At 37.7% G+C, this 22,730-nt stretch overlaps 1 protein-coding gene across 7 annotated transcripts in view; it reads left to right on the forward strand.

Moving 5' to 3' along the window:
• Positions 1-13,545: 13,545 nt before the first annotated feature.
• COMMD10 (COMM domain containing 10) overlaps positions 13,546-22,730 on the forward strand; it is a 150,325-nt gene continuing 141,140 nt past the window's right edge. For 5 of the 7 annotated variants that reach the window (XM_039848500.1, XM_039848497.1, XM_039848501.1 and 2 more), the window contains exons 1-3: positions 13,547-13,695; positions 15,100-15,190; positions 21,902-22,012. In XM_039848500.1, coding sequence (XP_039704434.1) covers positions 13,655-13,695; positions 15,100-15,190; positions 21,902-22,012 — 243 coding nt within the window. In that variant the 5' untranslated portion in view covers positions 13,547-13,654. Of the gene's footprint in view, positions 13,696-13,783; positions 13,930-15,099; positions 15,191-21,901; positions 22,013-22,730 lie in introns of those variants that run through there. The other 2 variants (XM_039848499.1, XM_039848502.1) reach the window with 2 other exon arrangements.

Genomic DNA, 22,730 nt, shown 5'->3' on the forward strand with positions numbered 1-22,730 from the left:
GAGGGTTTTTATTTGTTTTTTTTTTTAATAGGAATGTTTTAAATTATACACTCATTTATAAAAATATTCTTTTTTTCTGTCCTCATATCAAGTTTTGAGAGTTACATTTTTCTAGGAATTACCCATTTTATCTAAATTTTTGAACTTGTGAAATACAGTACAAAATAACCTCTTATTATCATTCTTAATTATAAAATATTTTCCCCAGATTTTAGTTATAAACTATTGAAAAGATAGTACAAATCAGTATCCTTTCAATAAAGTCCTTTCTCCCCGTAAGTTCGTCAAAGTTAGATTCTCTTGCTTATAAACAAAACACCCTAACATAGGTATCATTCAGAAGATAGAGACACTTATATTTAGTTGCAACCAATACTTTTTCAACAAACTTTTACAAGAAATCTGTTCCTTCCCTTTCCTAAGCTATACATACATAAGGCCTGAATTAAGAGGTCGGAGCTAGAGGCCCACCTGCTTCTTTTCAACACAACTGGAACCAGTATGAACCAATATGATCCCAGAAACTGGTAACGGAAACTGAAAAAGTGTCGACACAACTCGTAGAATGTTTCAACTGAAATAGAATACAAATTTCCTAGCTTTAGTGGAGTTACTCCAAACAAGTCCTAGAGACAGGAGAGAGAAGAGAAGGAAGGGAAGGAGGAAGGCTTCTTTGAACTAGTTGGGATTCTGAATCTCATTTTAGCTTTGAGATTTTCTTTGCAGTATTTGACAGCAGAGTAGCACTAAATTATGTGATTTCTGTGATTTTTGCATATGTTTTTGGAAGATGAGGTGCATTTGAATTTTGCAGTTTTTAATCACTTTCCTAAAAGCTGTGTAGAAAAAAAGTTCCATACATGACTTTGGCTCCCTCTGCTGGTCATTCATATGTACTTTAAGTTTTACCCAGAGAATAAAACCAAGACACCACTATTGAAATAGATTTGGTTTTTTCCCCCCAAAGTTTACTTCACTTTTTAAATTCAAGTTTGAAATTTAAATTTATGACATTTTAAGACTTGATAAGTATATTTTTATTTTGGTACCTTTTTCACTTCAAAAGTATAACTGAAAACAAAGGATACATTTAACAAAAATAAAGTTTAGAAAATACTTCAGATAAAATGCACGACTCCCACTGTCTCTTCCTCAAGTTGTCTGTGCCGCGGATAGCCAGTTATGCAGACCAGTGTTTTATGTATTCTCATGGCCACAGCTCTCTTGGTTCAATCAACTTCTCAGCCATTCTCCACAGCAGCTATTTGAACCTTTAGCATCTTTAACTTACCACTTCATCCTCTCAGCAAAGTTCCCTCCTTAGAAAGGTTAGAGGTCATCCAACACAGATAACTTTGACATCCTTATTATCTCTCCCATCCCAAATCCTCATACAAATCTTTATCCATGTCTCTTCTTTCCTACATTCCTCATGGTTCAGAGAAACAATTTTCTCTTCTGTCAAAGTCCAGCCAATTGGAATGACCTCTGGATCCCATTTCCTCTGATTCTTCAGGAGCCCCATTGTATTAATTATTGTTATTTCTCCTCCTCTTTTCCCATATCTTTGCACTATTACTCTTTGTTGGCTTTTCATGATTGGCATGTGGACATGCTTATATCAGCTAGGGTTTTTCATCTGCCAACATCTCTGGCTAAGCCAAAAAGAAGCCCCACCACATGTAAGGAAATGTAGAAGAAACTGCCTTGAGAAGAACAGGTACCAGGGCATCTCTGTGGAGCTGGGTAGCACTGTATCATGGACAGTGTCTTCCAGGACAATTGTTAGGAGTTCGGCTGAGCTGGGAGAGACTGAGAGTTGAACTGTCAGGTGCCAGAGTAGTCGATTAAAGCAAAGAGCCAAAAGGAAAGAGTTAAGCCTTTAGTCACTTTACTGCAATGGTCTAAGAGGCTAAAACCAGACAAAGAGCCAGCTCCCACTTTTTCATTTTCCCCCATGGAACAGACACTGATGGAGTGTCAGGTACACAGACATGGGGGTCATCTCATTGTCTAGGGAGCCCTGAACAAAAGGCTCCTGTAATATTATGGACCATGGGATGACAGAGGCGAGGGGGCTAAGGGCTAGGAGTAGAAAAGTACTAGGTACTGAGTCTGAGTGGGGAAATGTATCTTCTCGATAAGGAGGGCTCGGCTTATGAAGACCTCTGCGTACTGCCTTAGTTATGAGACCGAGAAGTGAAGCCACTGGGGCTAGAAATGCAAATGTGATAAGAGCAGGAGGCCAAGGGGCCTGAATCTTTGTACCATCCCCAGACTGCAGTTCATTGGCTATGCCTCAGGCTGGTGTGGGGAGGGTAGCTTTTCCCCTGTGAGGCCTGCCACGGAAAACTTTTGTGATTGCCTATGGTCAGGCCTGAACAATCACGAATAGGTTTTATAACCTAAGCCTGGTTCCTCATTATTGTTGGGGTGAATCAATTTTTGCCACTTTTTGTCCTAGTGTCAAGTACTCAAGTTTAAAGTCTCTTAGGAGAGTGCCATATGGGTGGGTCAGAGACCTCTCACTTCCAATTAGCAGTCTCACCAAAACAGCATAGAGGAGGAGAAGAGTATTACTCCAATTAAAATTAGGGGCTGTTGCAGAAAAAGCTGGAAGAGTAGTTAGGCAGGTCAGCTCAATACCCATGCACTAACCATGCTCAAGTCTCTCTCGTTTTAGAAAAACTAAAGCAAAACCAATTGTAGAAAAAGATTCTCTTCGACCTGATATCTATTGCTGACCCCTTATCTGAACAGCCAAGCTTCCAGAAATGATACTCAACACTCACTATGTTCATTTCTGTCACTTATTTATTCATTTCACAACTCACTATGATCTAGTATCATCTCTCCCTACCCCCCATTCAAACAAAACTTCCCTTGCCAAATCCCCCAAGGACCTCACTGTGGTTAAAACCCAAGGACCTATTTCTCTCTGTTTTAGTTGACCTCCTCTCTACATTTGACTCTGCTGGCAACACTCTGCTTTTTGAAACTGTCTCAACCCTTGATTCCCCTCCTTCCTCTCTGAGTATTCCTTCTTTGCCTCTTTTACTGTCTTTTATTCATTCATCATGAAGTTTCTGTCTGTCTTCGGCCCTCTTGCACACTCATTAAATCCAGTCATTCTCCATCTCTCAGCAGGAGAGTGGTTAAGAGTGGCGCTAGGTCTTGAGTTAGCACATGGATGGGGTTCAAATCCAGGCTCTACCCATCACTCACTGACTGTGAGAAAGTTCTGATATGAGTTTCCTTATCTGTTAAAGGGGACCTGCCCAGAGGATTGTTGTGAGATTTCATGGAATAACGCTTGTAAAGCATTTAAGACAATGTTGGCACACAGTAAGCATAGCCTGGTAAGTGGTGGTTATCATTGTGTATTCAGAGCATCCACCCTTGCACATGCTCACATCAGTCATGGCACTGTTTTACTTTGTATTGTCTTTTTTTTTTTTTGGCCTCACATTCATTTGTAAGTTTCTTGGAGGGAATCACTATGTTGTTAAAATACCAGATCCCTAGCACAGAGTTTGGCACAGTAGATGCTCAATAAATACATATTTGGTGGAGGTGATAGATATCATGGATTACATGTTGAGGGGAATATGAAAGTAAAGTAGGCACAGTTATGAAAGGTATTCTGAGTTTGTTAGTAACATAAATTCTTTTCATTATGATGTTTGGTTATCATTTTTATTTTTTCACTTCTACTTGACATCTTGAACTCTGTTCAAGTAAAATTCAAGATACTATCAGACAAAAGCTTTTCCTTTCTTTTGTCTTCCCATCACCACCAGCACTACCATCATCATCACCATCATAATTATCTTTAAGTACCTTATACAATCATTGAATAAAAATCTTTTTGAGTAGTTTGCCCAACAAGAAATCTCTGTTGCAAGTTAGGTTCCCCAGGAAGCAAAATCTGAGCTGACATTAGCATGCAGGAAGTTAAAGAGTGCTCTTGAGTTCAACACCCTGGAAGGGGTGGGAAGGAAACAGGATTAGGTAGAGGGAGAGGGTGGGCTGCCATGCAGTCATACCAAGCTCTCAGCTGACCCCACAGGAAGCTCTGCAGTTGTAATGGTTCTTCGAAGTTGTCCCAAGTTGACTTCAGGAAGACACACTAGTATGCTGGAGCTGGCTCCTACCAGCCCAGAAGAGGCAATTGTACGCATCTCTTCCTAAAAGTGCATTCACTGACGAAACATTGGTAGCCTGAAATGGGCCATGGTAGGAACATTTACACTATAGAAATTGGTAAATGCTACAGATCAGGGCTTTTCTTTTTTCAGAGAGTTTGTTGTTAAACATAATCAATTATTGGAGAGAGGCTGCCCTGAGAGGCAGATGTGACCTTGGGCTTGGTGGTTCTCTTCAGGTGAGACAGTTCCTGAAGAAGACTGACAGTTTAGCGCTGTCAGCCAGCAACCTTCCCAGCAGCTGGGAGAATATATTTCTCCTTCCGAAGGGAGGATATGGATGGCACAGCACAGCACCCATGCAGTCCCAATGTGCTGCTATGAGAAAGCACAGAGATGATGATATTTCTAAGTTTTATATTGTGTTATTTTGAGAGCAGTATTTTCTTTACAATTCAAAAAGTTCCAATCGCTTCTTGGCCTTTTGGCTAAGATTAAGTGCAAAAAGTTACAAATAGTCAATAGATTTTTAAAAAATAAACTATAGTTTTTAGAAGTTTTAGAAAACAGAAAAATTATAAAAACAGTACAAAGAGTACCCATATACTCCAAATCCAGTTTATCCTATTAACACCTCAAATTAATATAACATGTTTTTTGTTACAATTGCGCCAATACTGATACATTATTATTAACTAAAATCCATGCATTATTCAAATTTATTAGTTTTCGTCTAATGTCCTTTTTTTGTTTGAGAGTATATCACAAAGAATAAACGATTTGACCCTAGACACAGAACTGAGAATGGGCTGGCACGTTGTTGGAACAACGAGGAAACGGTGAAGAGTCAAATTCTGCATGGTTACCTGTGGCTCTGATGAGGCAGATGAGGACCTCTCTGGCTATTTGACTTAGTAGAAGCACCACTTTATCTTTAGTAATGCTATGCTGAGTGATGCTGAAGGAAAGTAACTGCTCATCTTGTCAATTTACTAATCTAAGCAAACAGTAAAGAGAAAACCTTTAAAACCCTGTCTAAATAAAATATAGTCAGTTATATTGAAGAGATAAATGAGGGCATTCTTTTCAAATCCAGTAGTATTAATAATTTACTTTGTGGACCTTTCTTTCCTTTAATATAAAAAACTTAAGTACATTTTGACAATGATTAATGAATTAGGACTACAAATTACCATGAGAATGATGTTAATATTTGGGTCACCCGAAGTATTTTTATTAATATGTAACCCTCTTCTTCTACCTAATATAAAAAAGCCTGACCATATAACTAATTCACTCTGTTTTCATTATATTTTGAATAATGACTTTACTGTTTTGTCAAAATAATATATTCTCATTTTTGGAAATTAAAGCGATATAGAGAAGTACAAAGTAGAAGGTAAAAAATACAGAAAATCTTACCCAAGCAGAAATAATATTGTGAACATTAGCCAAACCAAATTCCAGCAGTCTCTATATGGATATTTATATCTAGATCTCAATCCATATAATCTATATAATCTATACATAGACATATAGAAATGATTTTATTAAACTGGATAAGAGAAGGAAAAGAAACAGAAGAAATCGCTTTATTTTAGATAGTTGTTTCTTTAGCAAATATACGTGTGTTCCTATAACACTCTTGTAAAGCAGGGGTCACAAACTCAAGTGCCTTCAGGAGCAGTGACAAAATGATTCATGAAGCAAGCTCTAGATATTAAGTTGCTAGGTACTGTTTTCAAAGTAAAGATTTCTCTGATTACATTGTCTGTGTCATCACTGAGTAGGTCAGACGAATTGGGCAAAATATTTCCTCAGTCCATGAGCCGTATTCAGACTACAGTTCTCCAGATTCTTACCCTTGCAAAAATGAAAAAAGATTAAGAAGTTATAGTCGATTTATTTTTTAAGTGATATATTTGAGATAGCATGAAAGATTAAGAAATTAGTACTCTTAAAACTTTATTTCACCTATTCTGTCCATTTTTAAATTAGTTCTCTTAGCATACATTAATTTTATATTACAAAACACTAAAATATTTATATTTAATTTCATAAACATAATTTCCATTTTAACTAAACCTTAGTTCTATATGAATTGAATATTTGCTACATGCCACAGCACCTCCATTCCTGAGTTCTTTATTTTTATTAAAATCTTGGTTGGCTTGATTTCAACCATCAGTTTTCCCAAAAAGAACTCATGAAACTTATGAATGCAATTATGTTTGATAGTATCTAACTTCTGCTTAATAACTGAATAGCATCTTGACTGGATACAATGCATTCTTCTAAAAACTTTGTAGACATTGCTATGGAGAAGTCTGAGATTCGTTGATCTTTTTTCCTTCTTGTAAGTGTCTTTTTCATCTAGATGCCTACAGAATTTTTTCCTTATCTTTAGAGTTTGATAATTTTACCAGAATTTGTCTCAGCATCATCATTCTATATCAGCTTCTTCCAGAAAACAATATGCTTTTTCATCAAACTACAGATTCAGTTTTTCCAACATTATAGGGAGATTGTCTTCTAGTAGATATTTGTTGTGATCATCCTCTAGAGGTGAGGTGGGCTCCCCACCCCAAATTCAGTTTGGTGTTGAGATTGATGATGCCATACATACACACTAAGAAGGTATGAACAGATTTATTACTTGAGTAATCAGGCTTTCTGAGAAGAACAGTTCAGGCTACAAAACAGGTTCAAAATGGCTTGAGAGAGCAGGGAAGGGCAACTGGCTCGGGGTTCATGGTGGTTAGGGAGTGGGCCTGGGATGAGGATTGTCCCACGCAGCCAGGTGCTTGTGTGGTTTGAACTCTTGCAGTGCTAATAGTCGGGGCACCTGGGCTTCCTTATCAGTTTGCCCAAATGTGGGCAATAGGGAAGAGGGAGTGGTGGGTTTTAAAAGCTGTCAGCAGTCAGACATCAAAAATGGAGTCATACTTTTCACAATATTGGAATGGATTTTCGTATCTATTTGTTGGGTTCTTTGCCTTGGTGACAGGATTATCCTTAGGCTGGCTTTACTTTGCTCTCAGTATCTACTTTGCGTTTGTCTCTTTCCTTTGCTTTTGCTATGAACAGCCCTTTTATTTCCTGTCAGGAATATAATTTGCAATCATGCCCTATTTCTTTCAGTTTCTAATCAATGGATAACCTATGAGTTTGTATTTGCATTAGATAGGAAAGGGCGTGCTTTTGGTCCTCAATTTCTTTCTTTGGTTTTGCAATACCTTTTACATCTAATTTTGTTGTTTTCTCAAGTTGTCTTTTAGCTCTTGTTCCACTGATTTTATTTTATTATTAAGTTCTATCTTAAGAAGCATTCACATGATCTTTTCTTCTATTAGGTTGTATTTTATTCCAGATTGAATTTTTCACCTGTTTTTTTTTTATGCCGTATATCTCTCTTTCATATATATATATAACATATATATATATATATATATATATATATATATATATATATATATATATATATATATATGTATATAATGAATTGATGGCACAGTTGTCATGCCTTTTCTTCTCATCCTACTGTGTTTAGCATGGACGGCTCCGCCCAGACATCTGTTTTTCTGATGTAGTACCAAGGTCTCCTAGTTCCTTTGCCTTTTACTGTGAAATCTGTTTGTTTTTCCATCCAGGACGCCAGCTTGATAGCGCAATATTGCATTCTATCTACTTTTCTACAAAAGTTTCAGGGAAAGCTAGGCTGAGAGTAGCATTTGTTGGTGGATTTCATTTTTACTTTCTCAACTCCAAGATTTAGTTAACTGTCCGGTATCAGGATTCACTCCACTAGCTGGGGGTATGTCCAATCCCAGGGAGGGGATAGATTCAGCTGAGCCCTTCATTAATCGTGGTTCCCAAAGGTTCTGATTCCTCTTGGGTCAGCCTTGGTTTTCACTTCCCTATTTCATTTCCACTTAGTATGGGGAAGGATTAGGGGGCCTGTGAGTTTCAGCCAGCATTAACCAAGAGGTGGGGAGGTGAAGGGAAGGCTTAGTTCACGGAGGTTTCAGTGTAACTTTCTCCAGTGGCTTTTTGCCTCCCGGTGTCTTTTCTTATGTTTTCTTTTCAAATGTCTATGTCCTAATCTATCATTTGAGATATTAGATATAGTTTTTCTTTTCTGCCTTATTGCTCTTCCCCCTTCCCGCCACTCCCCACCCCCTGCCTCAACCAGAGGTACCAAAAGAGTGACTTTTGGAGGTCCCTTTAGCCTCCATTGAGTCCTGCATTGGCCCTCACAGACTTATATTCTCTGGGGGTTTCTCAGGACTTCTCCTTGGCTGACTATTTACCTCCCATTCTTGTCTTTTTCAAATTGGAGTATATACAGATAATTCTCACGGCTTTGTGGATGCCTTCCTTTCCTTCTCTAGAAACAGAAAAGAAGATATCCTGTTTCAGCAGATTGGGAGTCACCTTTAGACACCAGTTTTGCTAATGCAGATGCTGTTTCTTGGCACACACTTTTTCAAGTGTGTTGTTAAGTTATGCTTCTTTTCTTGTTTGCTTACTGTTGATGGGTGGATTTTTATTTTTCTGTTGCCCATTAGTGGTGTTTAGCATTTTTATTTCCTTTACTAGTCATTGGGTAAAAGGGAATCTGTAAATGTGCCTCATTCGACGTCTATATGGGAAGCACTACTTAATTTTTTTCAAACTGTGTTCACTGGTGAAAATTACTGAAAAAAACACTCAATCTTTCACACATCCTATGTGTAAATATCAGTCCTGCTAATGGCACAGACCTCTGGGAGGTAGGATGGAGGGAACTAGGTGCAAATTAAAATGGAGGGGTGATAATTTGAGATGGCTTTCAACTTTAAGTTTGAGAATAGAAAGAGATCTGTTCATGTATCACAAAGTACATTTTTGCTACATTTTAATAAAAGTTTACCTCCCATACCCTTCCATTTTATTAAGGGTGGGTGAACGTAAATAATATTTTTTATAGGTAAAAGTAGTCTATAACCTTAATACTAGTTTTTTCCTTTTTTTCCCTAAGCTTTTGCTTCCTTTCCACATCACAACCTGGTATGCATATAATTAGAGAATAGAGTATACTCATGACTTCTTTATTCCTGTTACATCTCATATTAAATAGAAATATTCATATAACCATCTCATAAATTAAAAATATGTAATTTTAAAACTTCATTCTCCCGAGAATCTGGGGGAAAATGTGGAACAAACATTCACATGTTTACCATTTAGAAGGGTGTTTTTCAGTTATATCTCAATTGATTCTCTCACACCTATGAGGCAAGCGCTAACTATAGAGCTAAAAACAAGCTAAAAACTGACTGAGTGATGGTGTAGAGAAGGGGAGATGTGTGTTGGCGTAGTGGTGGGAAGGAGGAAAACGGGGCAATGGCTTCGACAATCGACTGTGACAAAGCTGAATATGAATTTTGTATTTGATAGTAACCTGAGGATAGGGCATGGGTAGCGGGTAGCTTTAGCCTTCTGCCCATATGTGACTCTAAACTACCTTTGATAGATGCACTTGGGAAACTCAAGGTACGTTGGAGGACTACAGACTTTCAAAGTGTTGAGGACTTGGGCCACATACTTACCTACATAATTGTCAGAACAATCTAGGGTACATAATAAAATGCCTATCTCTCCCCCATCCCTAATTTGACAATATATATCAAGGTCCTTTCAGCTGGACTGGGTTCCTGGGGCTCAGCTATCGTTCTGGTGGGTAAGTAGGTGTTACCCTTCCTCCAAGGATAATCATTTGTATTTGTGGCTGGAATGTTGAAGAATGCATTTAGGCAGAGACCTTTGGAGGACTCGGGGTTTACTTTATTATTATTATTATTATTATTATTATTATTATTATTATTTATGCCTACAGCACCTTGTCTTCCTGGTTGGTCTCCCATCCCAGTACTAATCAGGCAAGACCCTGCTTAGCTTCTGAGATCAGACATTGGGCTTGTTCAGGGTGGCATGACTGTAGACCATGGACAGTGGCTCCACTGGGGCGCAAACCCAGGACCTTCTGCATGTAAAACAGATGTGCTATCTGCTACACTGTGGAACCATGTCTGACTCAGGGTTTATTTAAGGGTTGGAGGAGACTTCTGGGGGAAAAAAAAGGCTCAGACTTTGGTCTACTTCATTGTGGGTGAAGATATAAATCATGCCTAGTGGGGAGAGGGTGGGTGCAGACTGAGGCTACATTGCAGGAGGCTGCCATGACACCCTTGAGAAGGAACCCAGCAAAAGGGAGGGGCTCCAAACAGGACAAAAGGTATACCCAGAAGGAAGTGTTAGCTCCCAGGACGCAGTGGTTGTCACCAACCTCACTCCAACCCATGCTGTGATAAATTTTGGTGAAACAACTAGGCATATGTGAATTGAAAGACTGCATCATTAAAGAGCTGAAGCACTCAGGGCCCAAGCAACTCTTGTGTTGAGATTCCACTCAAGGAGTGAAACTGTCTCCAAGTTATGTACCTTACCAAATATGCTCAGCTTCAGTGTATCCCAGGCTTCAGCGTGTCGGTCCACTTTCTCAATAAAGAGGCCCCTGGGAACTCTGAACTTTTCCCATGATCTTAAAGCCCCTGCCACTTGCTGCTACCCTTGGCGGCATCGGGAAGGGTGGGGAGAGGAGATATCTGGAGATGCGTATGGGCAGGGATTGGGCCATGGACTCTTCTTCTCCTACAGCCTCTACTTTATCAGACTTGACTCATGGAAGCTTTGGATTTTCCAGTGGCTGCCTAGAGGCACCAGGCGACATACCCCAGAAATACAATGGGAGGTATAAGCCATAGGACAAATTTTGACCAACAAGAGAGAGGAGACTGGAAAGAGTCTGCAAACAAATTTCTTTCCCTCCTACCACCTGGCTGTTCCAAGACACAATGACTTGAATTAGTCTCTGGAAATATCTCAAAGTACTGACAAACGAGCTAGGTTTTGAAGCTGTGACCAGTGGATAACCTATGAGTTTGTATTTGCTTCCTTCTTTCCTTCCTTCCCTTTTGCCCTCCTCACTCCTACTTCCCTACAATTATAGCCCCCAGTGAAGCACTAACTTGTAATCAGATTGTTTTCTAGAAAACCCAGGCTAACACAGGATGTTAAAAAAAACAAAACAAAAAAACATTCAGCGTGTTTAGTAGCCATAATTAAATAATTAGATCAGGGGCAGCAGATCTGGGCTCTGGATCCATCATAAAGATGGGTTGACAAGTTTGAAGTTAGGGTAAAAGTGTGATTGTGGAATTATATTTCCAGGAAGTACATTTCCTGTTCTCTAGCAGCTGGCAGCAGGTAGACAACTATAAGGACTTTTTTTTTTTTTATGGATATATATGCCTATATTCCAGAGACCATAGAACTATTTTGTGTGAGAGTCTCATTTAAGGGACGAAATTATTTACTGCATCAAGCCTTTATAGCGATAAGTGGTAATGAGATGCGATCACCACATCAATGAAAATGAAAAGAATTAGGGCTTTGTGTCCACTAGAGACTCTTTTTTGCTAAAAGCTTGGAAGCCTGTGCTTTGCTCTATAAGGGAGGGTAGAGTGTTTTCCTGTATATATATCACATTACTTAATTCTCATCCCAGTGCAGGGGAGCAGACATTGTTCTCATCCTCATTATGCAGATCAGAAATGGGAAATAGTAATGTTAAGTGCTTTGTTCCAGGTTACATAGATTCAAGACTTAAACCAACTTGATGCTCTTTTACTCAAAAGCCCAGCTATGGTTTTGAAGGTAATTGAGGAGGAAGTAAACTTCACTAGAGATTCAAAATGTTTTCAACTGGTTAGTGGCTCTACTTCAGACAATGAATCAAAACAAAAGGGAAACAATTCAAAAGGTGATTGAACTGGGACCCTTTTAAAGTCGTGCCGGGTAAGTAATGTGTTTGTATCAGAACCTGTAATTTATGTAGCCACATACATCTTTTTTCACATATTGCACAAACCGGGGAGTATGTGGAGTGTTGTGGAACTAAATGTATTTGTATGTATTGAGCACACTGTATAATTGTCTCAATTATCCATATGGGGATTATTCACTTTTAATTTGTAATCTGGCTTCTCCTTCCAGTTAGGATGTTTTTAGGCTGCTTTAGGAATGCCAACTAATTTAAATAATTAAGTAAAATGTAATTAGGAAGGAAAATGAAATTCAATCTTTTGCCAGCTCTTAAAGATTCTACAGCTGAAATATAACTTTAATCTATCTACTAGCTTTTCATTCTGCAATGCCATTTTACTACCACAGGATTTTGTTGCTTTCCATAGATTATTGCAATAGTTTCCTATCTGGCTCTCTGCTTACCTCTTTTCAACCCAATCATCATCCTGCTGACAGTAATCTTAAAACAAATAATCAAACAAACGAACAAAAACAAAAAACTCAGCTCTTATCACAAAAATTTCTTTGCTCAAAAACATTTAATGGCACCCATTTTTCACCAGATTGAGTGCACATGCCACAACTCATCATTCAAGGTTTCTTCATGCCACCTGCCCTGGGAAGCCTTCTTGATCATATGTCTGATGCCTTGTCACTGCTCTCACCTCTGAATTTCCTTAATGCATTACAAGTTTTTCTCTGTGGTAGACCAAGGTGTTTGCAAACCCAGGTAGTCTTTTGTGAGATCCTTAATGGTAATCTCTGCAGCGTTTCATTTCTGCCACTAAACAGGACCCTAGCTCAGTGCCAGACCTCAAAGAGGGCACAACAAATAAAAAGAGGGCAGAAATTTTGGTCTTTCATATCTCAAGTGCCTAGCACAGTGCCTGGCACATAGTAAGTGCTCAAGTAATACTGTTGAACAAATGAAGATACATACTGCAAGCTCCATGTGGTGCCCTGCAGGGATTCAGGGAAGCAGGTACAGGAAGGGCTGATAGTACAGGGCTGATAGGCTGGAGCTGACAGCATGACCTCTCGGAGAGGTGATGCACGGCTCCCTGGGCTTGTTCAGGGAAGAGTGTTTTACCGTCTAACCCTCTGCAGCGAAGGCCAGACATGGCCGAGATTGCTCTAACTTTTCAGATTTTATATCTATCTATCTATCTATCTATCTATCTATCTATAATCTATCTATATCTATATATCTATATATATATATATATATGCATGTTATATATATATATATATATATAAAGTACATATGCATGTTATAACATGCATATGTACTTACGCCTAAATGTATATTTGTACACACATACTACATACGTAACACATAAAAGCATACACATCCATATCCAGGTATAGTTAAGTAAGTATATAAATATAAATGAATTAATATGCGTACAGCCTTAACTCTGAACAAGTTAGAGAGCCAGTGTGGACAACGCCAACGCCCCTCGCACCTCCAGGGCTGCAAGAGCCGGGAAGCCCGGAGGCGGTTGCGCGGCTGGGCCCTTCCGGCTTTCCGTCCGCCGCAGCCGCCATTGGTTGAGCTCGGAGCAGCTGACAGGTTGCGGCCGGGCGAGGGAGCTTCGAGGATGGCGGCGTCCGCGACACTGATCCTGCGCGAGAGCCCCAGGTAGCCGCCGGGTCGGGCACTGGCGGTGGCTGCTCGCGCGTTGTCGGGGTCGGGGCCGGCGCAAGGATGCCCCGTGTCTGTCGCCTTGGCGCTGACGCGGGGCCCGGCTCGGCAGAGTGGGCGCGGGGCTCCCGGAGTCGCAGTGCGGACCCCGCTGGGGTGCACGGGACTGTGGGCGCCTCCACCTCCACGGTGCTTCACCTGCGTGGGGTCACAGTGCGCCTGGCAGCTGAGGTCGGTTCGACAGTGTGTGGTCTCTGTCCCTGTTCCCAGAGTGTAGTGTCAGAAGCACCCAGGCCTGCTTGGAGTAGTGCCGAATCAAGTGGAAGGGTGTTCCGTTTCCGTTTTCAATTCTTTCAGACTTGATTATGAGAGAGACTCCCATTGGTGCTGCACCGTCTTTAATATAATACTTAACACGTGTCAGTATCCCTTTTCAATCAAGGTAGACTAGACCTCAGGCCAGGAATTTTGGGTTGGTAACATTATGTAGTTAGAATCTGGTAACATTGTTTTTGTTTTCATTCTATTTATTTTTAGTCAATTTCCACCTATGGTAGATAAGGTCCGCTGTCCATGGTGGTAATATAAAGTTCCCTTTTAAAATAAAATTATTTAAGTAAAAACGACTCTATTTAATTAAAAATAATTAAGTAGTAGTGCACGTGGTGTGTGGATGTGAGAAAAGGGCTGAAGTATATAGGCGAATAATGGAAGTTGGAAAATAACTTTTTCGTGCCTGGATTGGGTGGGAATCTTAAAGAAGCGAGTTGTCATTTTAGTTTTTCCTTTTTCCTGGATTCCTTGAGTTCTGACAGCTAGTTCCTTTCCTCACACCCGTATGCTGGATAACACACATCACATCAGTAAAACATAAAAAATATGATTCAGTAGAATCGTTCTTATCATATAAAGTTGATTATTAAAATTGAAGCAGGGTTTTAAACAACTGTGTACTTAGTGACCCCAAATCATTTTATATGTAGTATTTTTTTAAAATTCTATTATCTGCCATTCAACATTCTTTATGTTTTTGATGAAAAGCCATTTCCCTCCTCCCCCTTTTCCGAGTTCCATTTTGGATTAAGTGGTTACTTTAACACCTCCTGCTAAATTAATGCCATTCCTCACAGAGTGTACGCTTACCCTAGTAGTTTGCCTTGCCCAAAGAAAGAGAAAATTTGCCAAATGAACCTTTTCAACAGATGTGCTTTTCAGGGCCATCTTTCTGGAAATGCCTAGCTTTCTTCGTTGGCAATCATGTTTTATTTCACTAAGAGTTCCTTGTAGCAATCAGAGGTGTCGAAATGAAATTATAGACAACTGCAGTTGTAGACAACTATACTTAGAACAAGTACAGTTCCACTTGAAAACTCACTTTAAAACTTTGTTTTAATAATTTAGCATGAAAAAAGCAGTGTCGCTGATAAATGCAATAGATATAGGAAGATTTCCACGATTGCTCACCCGGATTCTTCAAAAACTTCACCTGAAGGTTTGTACGTTTGCATTTCTATAGCTTATACTTAATTGTGATTCCACTGAAACTCATTTTCTACTTTAAAAACTTTTTTTGCAAAGTATATTGTGCTCCAATGTGTCTCTGAGAATACTGAGTCTCTAGAAAATTTGATAATGTCCCATGGTGAAAAGTTTGGGAAACTCTGTCTTCATTGAAGTTAATTTTTTTTTTTTATTGGGGAACTTTTCAGAGTATATTATATGGTACTGTTTATAGTAAATATTTAAAGGTGAATGTGGTGTGCAAAATTTTCTAAATGTGTTTGACCTTGGAACTGTTTTATCATGGTATATATTTTGGGACTAAGGTTCTGTGGAACATGCTTTGGAAAAATTTTGATTTTATGAGTTCATTCTTCCTCTTAAAAATAATTCCGTGGTCTTGCTATCAATTAGTATTTAATCTGTCATTTTATCTTTCACTTTTATTTCAACGGTGTGGTTATTTTGGATGTATTAATGTTTAGTGATTCACTGCCTGGTCACCAATCTAAGTTAACTTTTCCATCAGGTTATAAAAATTTAATTTCATCCAACGCATGTTTATGGAGCACCCACTAATTGCTCTGCTTGGTGCCAGGCATCACCATTAAAAAAGAACTGAGACTCTTTCCTTTCTTTTTTCCTGGTCAGGAGACAGCCCCTTTAAAGCCCTTTTGCCCTCTGAGGTGTCTCCCAAATCCAGGGTCTCCTCATAGTCCTAGTTCAGATTCTTATTATCTCTCCTTTGGACTACAATAATTACCTTCAAAATAGTATCTTGAGGCCTCTTCTCCCTTCCTGTTGCTTCTTCATAATTCTGTTTCATTTATCTTTCTAAATATTTTTTTTCTAAAAACAACAACAACAAAGAACTGGTCATATCAAAGCCATCAGTGACTTTCCATTGCCCCATGGGGAAAAGTTCAAAATCCTTCACATTATATTATAATAACATTACAATATGGCTACAACCTATATTCTTGCCACTTTGCAAGTCCTCCAGTAATGCTGGACTGTGCTCTTTTACCAGAACATACCATGAACTTTTTTCCTTTACTGAATAAACTAGTATTCATCTTTCAAGGACTTTAAATCTCTCTCTCAGTAGTTCATTGTTCTCCCTTCTGTGCTTCTAAAACTTAGTGCATTCTCACTTCACTTTAGTACCTCATCGTAAATATTTGCGTCATGATTACAAGGTCTTTCTCTGACCTTGAATACCTTGAATATCATGTCTTATCATTATATTTCCTGTACCTAATATATTTATTCTTACACAATTAGCACTCAATAACAATTCTTGGAGTTAATTCTTTTCTTTGCCATAGGAAACACACACAAAAAATAGGTCTTCTAAATTCCTGCCTGTAAGAAATATGTGATGTAGGTGGAAACAGGAAGAACAGTAACAGTAACAATAACAATACCAGCTACATTTATGTTGTTTGCTATATACGGTTACATTGCTCCCTCTGTGACTACTATCATTCTAATGGCTTTGTATTATCAACTCATCCAATCCTTACAGCAGCTTTAGGAAGTAGGTACTACCATCATCCTTATTTTATTCCTGAAAAAACCTGAAATAGAGACTAGTTAAGTAATTTGTCCAAGGTCGCACAGTTAGCTCATAAGGCAGTCTGGTTCCAGAATCCATTCTTTTAACCCATTACAGTATACCTCAGAAAAGAGTACAAAATAGTATATAAATCATTTTAAAACTAAATGATACAGGCAATTTATACAGATGTTCTGCTTTGATTTCCTGAGCTGGTTGGTGGCTGCCTTCTGAACATATAAAACAATATGGGACAAAAAACTCATACATCTTTTATTCTTCATGCTGAAGGACTCTGGAACATTTGTAGAGAAATGTGATGTGTGGTTTGTCTTTGACCCTTTTAGTCATCTCTGGAGTTGAGAATAAGTTAATATCTATTTTAGAGTACCTGAGTGGCTAAAGCATTCCACAGAGATGCTTGAATGCTATGAGGTAGGGCAGGCAGTAGGGATAAGAAGTGGTTGTTGAGAGCTGAAGGAGCTGAAGACAGAAACATACATATGTGAATATTTGCTTGCTATGAAAGAAAGTATGGAAAGGTACAATTTTCTTTTCCTGAACAATTTCAGGGAGTGTTCTTCCAGAGGTGCTCCTATTGTGATAAAAGCTCTTATCAAATAAAGTTTGCAGTGACCTTCAGGATCTACCAGCTTTCTTTTATGTACCCTTGGTCTGTCAAGTTGGCCTTTGCCTCGAGACAAGCAGAGCCATCGGAACAGTGAAACTTGATGCAGGTGGATTGGTGAAGAGGTTTAGGAATTTGGTTGCTATTCTAAATGTTATCAGCTTGGCACTTTGATTTTACCAAGTTTAATTTGCTTATAGGCAGAGGATATCTATTTTTGTCCAAACTGATTCCTTGGAATCCCTAGTAGGAATAAACGTGGAGAAACTAAGCTTAGTATAAAATATGGGCATGCCTAAGCATGGGTCTGGGAGCCCTCTTTGAATTAACCATCTTCCTGGTCTGTTCTAGCATATAGAAATACATGTCAATTTTGGAGGTTGCTACAATGTGTGGAAGGTGCTACTGGCATTTAATGCCCAGGAACTTTAAAAACGTCTTGCACAGTGCAGGACGGTCTTGCACCAACAATTGTCCCATCCAACATGCTAATAGAGTCTACATTGGGAAATACTGAGGCAAATCAGATTAACTACCATAGCTGGGAACTTAGAAATAAACATTTGCAGCTTCCAAGTATCAAAAATAACCACCACAGCTCATGCAATTAAAACAACTCATATACTTTGCTACATAGGAGAGACTTTTAGGCCTGCACACAAAAGCTATTAATATAACCATGCTGTAGGTCTAGTTCTGAGAGATCAGCTATCTGTGTTCCTGGCCATGGCAGACTAGAAACAGCAAAGTGGGGGACGAAGGTGCTGCTATGATGAGGCACTCAGGCAGTTTCAAGAATTGACTCCTGATCATGGAATGAAATGGAAGAATTATGAAACTCATACAGAAGAAATATAAAAGCACAGACATCTGAGGTTTTTTTGTTTTTTTGTTTTTGTTTTTTTTCCTGAAGTAAGAAATCATCAATATATCTTAGGAGTTCTTTAAGATATTTCAGCCCAGAACTTTGGTGCTTGTAATTATGACCTGAGTCATCGCAAGAAATTAGTTTAATCCAATATACTTCATTTAAAAAATTCTAGAATGGATACCATACATTTTAGAAATATTTCTTTTAAAAGTTTAAAAGTTCATTTATTTGATATATTCATTTATATGTACCACTATATTTTCCCATTATGACAGAAAAGTTTCATTATAGTAACATAAAGGACAATCATAGATACAAACTCCAGCATATAGAAATACCTAAGGATTTTTTGTTGGTTGTTACAGTGAGTAGAGGGTGCTATAGGCATGTAATGCTTTGAGACTTTAAATGTCTTACATGTGCAGGGCAGTTCTGCACAAAGAAGAATTGTCCCACATATGCACAAAAAAGAAAAAGGTAGCTTATCTCCAAAGATGCATTTATTTTGTATTTAATATAAAATGGGAGGCTCCTTTAAAATTTGTTTATTGTGTGAGAATTATGTATCTACATACACACTTTAAGTTATGATGTATGCAGAGTACTAGTAGCGTGTGTTCTTGTGGTATTTGTGTGTGTGTATGACTGTATGTGAATCAGAGCTTGGACTCTGGACCATAATCCTCTCTGTCTCTAAGTTTTAAAAACTTAATTATCTTCATAATTATTTAGATAATATACTATTGTCTTAGAGTAGAAGACCTCTATAATTTTCTGAGAGATATGACCTGATTCTAACCATATGTGGAACTGAGATTTGTTCTCTTATCATGCATGTTAAGAAAATGACTTCTTTAAAAAAAAAAAGTTGGAAGAATGAATTTTTAATTTGCCTTTTTGGTGCCCTTAAGGTCAAACTACTTAGAGCGCTTAATTAAGCATTTTAATAACATTATAAAGTTCACAAATAACTTATGAATAAGTTTTTGTTTTAAAAAATTTAAACAGTGTGGACAAACTGAAATGCCCCCTTGGTTAACTCTTGTCCCCCTACATCTTAATTCTCTCCTGTATTAGTTATCTATTGCTGAATTACAAATTACCCCCAAATTTAGCAGCTTAAAACGACAATAAACATCTCTCACAGTTCTTCTAGGTCAAGAATGGCTTGGCTGGGTGATTCTGGCCTGGGGTTTCACATGAGGTTGCTATCAGCTGTTGGTGGGGCTGCTGTCACCTAAAGGTTTGACTGGGGCTGGAGCATTTCCTTCCAGTATGGCCAGCTGGGGGCAGCAGTTGGTGGGAGGCCTTAGTTCTTTGCCACACAGGCCTTTCCTCTGGACATGGAGGTTGGCTTCTTCCAGAGAAAATGATCCTAGCAAAGAAGTTGCTGTCTTATTTATGACTGAGCCTTGGATGTCGCATAGCTTCTTTTTCACTGCGTTCTACTTGTTGGAAGTAAGTCACTAGGTTTGGCTCACATTCAAAGGAAAGGAAAATAGGCTCCATGTTTTGAAGGGAGGAGTGTTAAAGAATTTGCAGAATAAAACCATCACACCTTTCTAGAGGTAGACTTGTTATTGATTCAGTTTTTATCTTTCCAGATCTTTTTCCATGTATTAATAAATACAGATGTACACACACATATGTATACACATAGAAATGTGTCATTTGTCTATGTGTTTTTATAAGTGGTATCATACTGTATATTTGCCCTATGTACCTTTTCACTCACTTTTATCAATGATCTTTCCACATCAATCCATATTAGTACTACCTTATTCTTTCTAAGTGTTATTCTTCCTTTCTGCCTGTATATATATGTTTGTAGCATAAGTTCTTTTAATATAGAAAAAATTACCATACCAATTTCCATTTTAAAATTTAAGTTTCTTGGATCCTTACTCTGTAGAACTTTATAAACATGGGCCTTAATTTTCTCCCATTGAGAGGATAAGAAAGACTATATCTCTTTTACCTTCTCTTTAATTCCCAGGTGTGTGTGGGTTGCTGTTGGTAGATAGAAAGAAGTTAAACTACTGCTGTTCAAAAGCAAATAGAGGAACTTACATTTAATATTTATCTACCTACAGTCATTTTTGTAGCAAGATGTATTGAATATGTGTTTGAAATTTTGTTTTATAGCTGTATTCTCCATATGCTGTTCTGCTCACTCATTTTAAACTCCTCTTTATTTTAAGTGTGCATGCCTGATGTCCTGGTGGATGGAGGGATATAAATATCTGCTTGTCTCCCTTCACCCCCAACCACTTTATTAATATATTGTCCTTGAAGATCTTGAGAATATTCCTTTTGTTGCTCTCTCTCTCTCTCTCTTTTAAATCTCACTTTCTTGTTCATATTTGGGGACACCGAAGTTTATTTTTCTACATGCTCATTTAAAAAAAATTTTTTTTAAAAAACAGCATATTTTGGTGTATATTAAAAGGAATCAGATTGACCAACTTGCAAGTTAAATTGTAAATAACCATTGAATTAAATGCAATATATGGTGCAGTAATTATGCATAAGTAATGCTGTTATATTTCTTATATTGATAAAATCTGGTACTGTAGCTCATTATATCAAGAAAATATATGGTAATCATAGGAAATCTGGAATTTTCAAGTCAAAACATCACTCTTCAGGTAAGTAATTGGCATTTTGGCCAAATGGGTTCATGCTTTTCTCAGACATAAAAAAGAAAGCTCTCTGGGAGTTCTCGTGACTAGCCTCCAAAAAACTAAAAATGTGCCAGTTTGAGTTCTAATGCGGCTTCAGTTGAATAACTATGTAGTTGTACATCATCCTAACCTGTCAAGGCAGGGACTCATGGGACTTCTGAAACTTCTTTCATATTGTTGTTGGGGAGAGGCAGCAGCAGAGAATGTTGTTTTTAGTATGTGTGCATAAAGTATTTTATTTAAAAGCTGTCTTACATTTTTCTGTATACATTTTTCATACCTGATAAATCAGTATCTTTAGATCAAGAAGATTATTTTGGAAATGAAAGAAGGGAGACTACCCAGAGGTTATACTCAGGGGCTATCTCCTTTCTATCATATATTGCTTATAAAAGTAATTGTGTAATGTTTAAGTTTTGGAAAATATTGAAATTATAAAAAAGACAATTTCTTGATTTACATATACTCCTATAATATCTGATACTTTTGCAGAACTCATCAAAATGGATATTATTTGAATAATTATTTGTTTTTGTGTCTTTTTAACCACAGTATACCTGAGGACATTAACTATCTATGTAACACAAAATAGATACTCAGTCAATATTTTTGAATGAGTGAGGATAGAAATTACTATTAATTATTGTTAACATTTTGAGGTTTAACCTTCAAGTTTTTTTCCTAAATGTCCATTTGTTACGATATTTACTGTTATTTTCCACCTCCTATAAATCATAGAACTTAAAATACTGTTTTTTAAAAATGAACCTCATTTGATAAGTTCTAGTTATTGAACTGTACTGTGATTTTGAGATATGGAAATTTACAAACAAATCAGCTTCTTTCACCATTGATTCACTTTTTCTTTCAAGTTCTCATTCCATATATAAATGAATATTCTGTCAAGTATCTGAGTTTTGAATATCCGAATGTGTGCTAATAGATTGTTTTATGTGTTGTAGGCTGAGAATAGTTTCAGTGAAGAAGAGGAAGAAAAACTTCAAGCTGCATTTTCTCTAGAGAAACAAGATCTTCATCTAGTTCTTGAAACAATATCATTCATTTTAGAACAGGTATTTTTATTGCCCCAAATTTTTCAACCATGGTTTGTTTACTGCATGTTTGTAGTGGTGTAACCTCTATAACATTTTGTGTTTTTTAAAAAGTATAATGGAAGCTGTGAACATATTTTAATCAAAAATTTCAATGTAGTAAAAAAAAAATATTTGAATGTATGATTCCCCCTCCCCCAGTTTTGCTTTCTACCAAACAATCTTAATGCTGAGTAACGTGAGTAAGGTATTTGATGACATGAATCAAGACTTTATTGACTTGAGACAGTTACAAACAATTTTAATTCATTGTTACTTGGTATAATAATTTGGAAAGATGAAAACTTTATTTAAAAATTTTATTAACTAATTTTGGGGGATTTATTTGACTAAGATGATAAAACATTTAGAAGGGAAGTAGTTGTCAAATGACCTTGTGTCATACTATTTCTTCCTACTGAGCTGCCTTTCCACATCCCTCTTTTCATCTAAATTCAGTTCATTGAATAAGTTCCCGGTAAGTCACATCTTCTGCCATTGCAGCTGTGACCCCTTATACTTGCAGTCTTCCCCTTGTTTGGATTCCTTTTATCCTTGACTCATCATGGTAGAGCACATTGTTAATCTTTCGTTATTTCATGGTTTGTCAGTTATGTCTTCTTCACTAGCAGCCAGCATCTTTTTTGTGTGTGTGTGCATCTTCTATAAACATTGCATATTGCTGGGCTTAAAACAGATG

Source organism: Pteropus medius, unplaced genomic scaffold (assembly GCF_902729225.1).
Source record: "Pteropus medius unplaced genomic scaffold, Ma_sr-lr_union100, whole genome shotgun sequence".
In the NCBI taxonomy this organism is placed as follows: Eukaryota; Metazoa; Chordata; class Mammalia; order Chiroptera; family Pteropodidae; genus Pteropus; species Pteropus medius.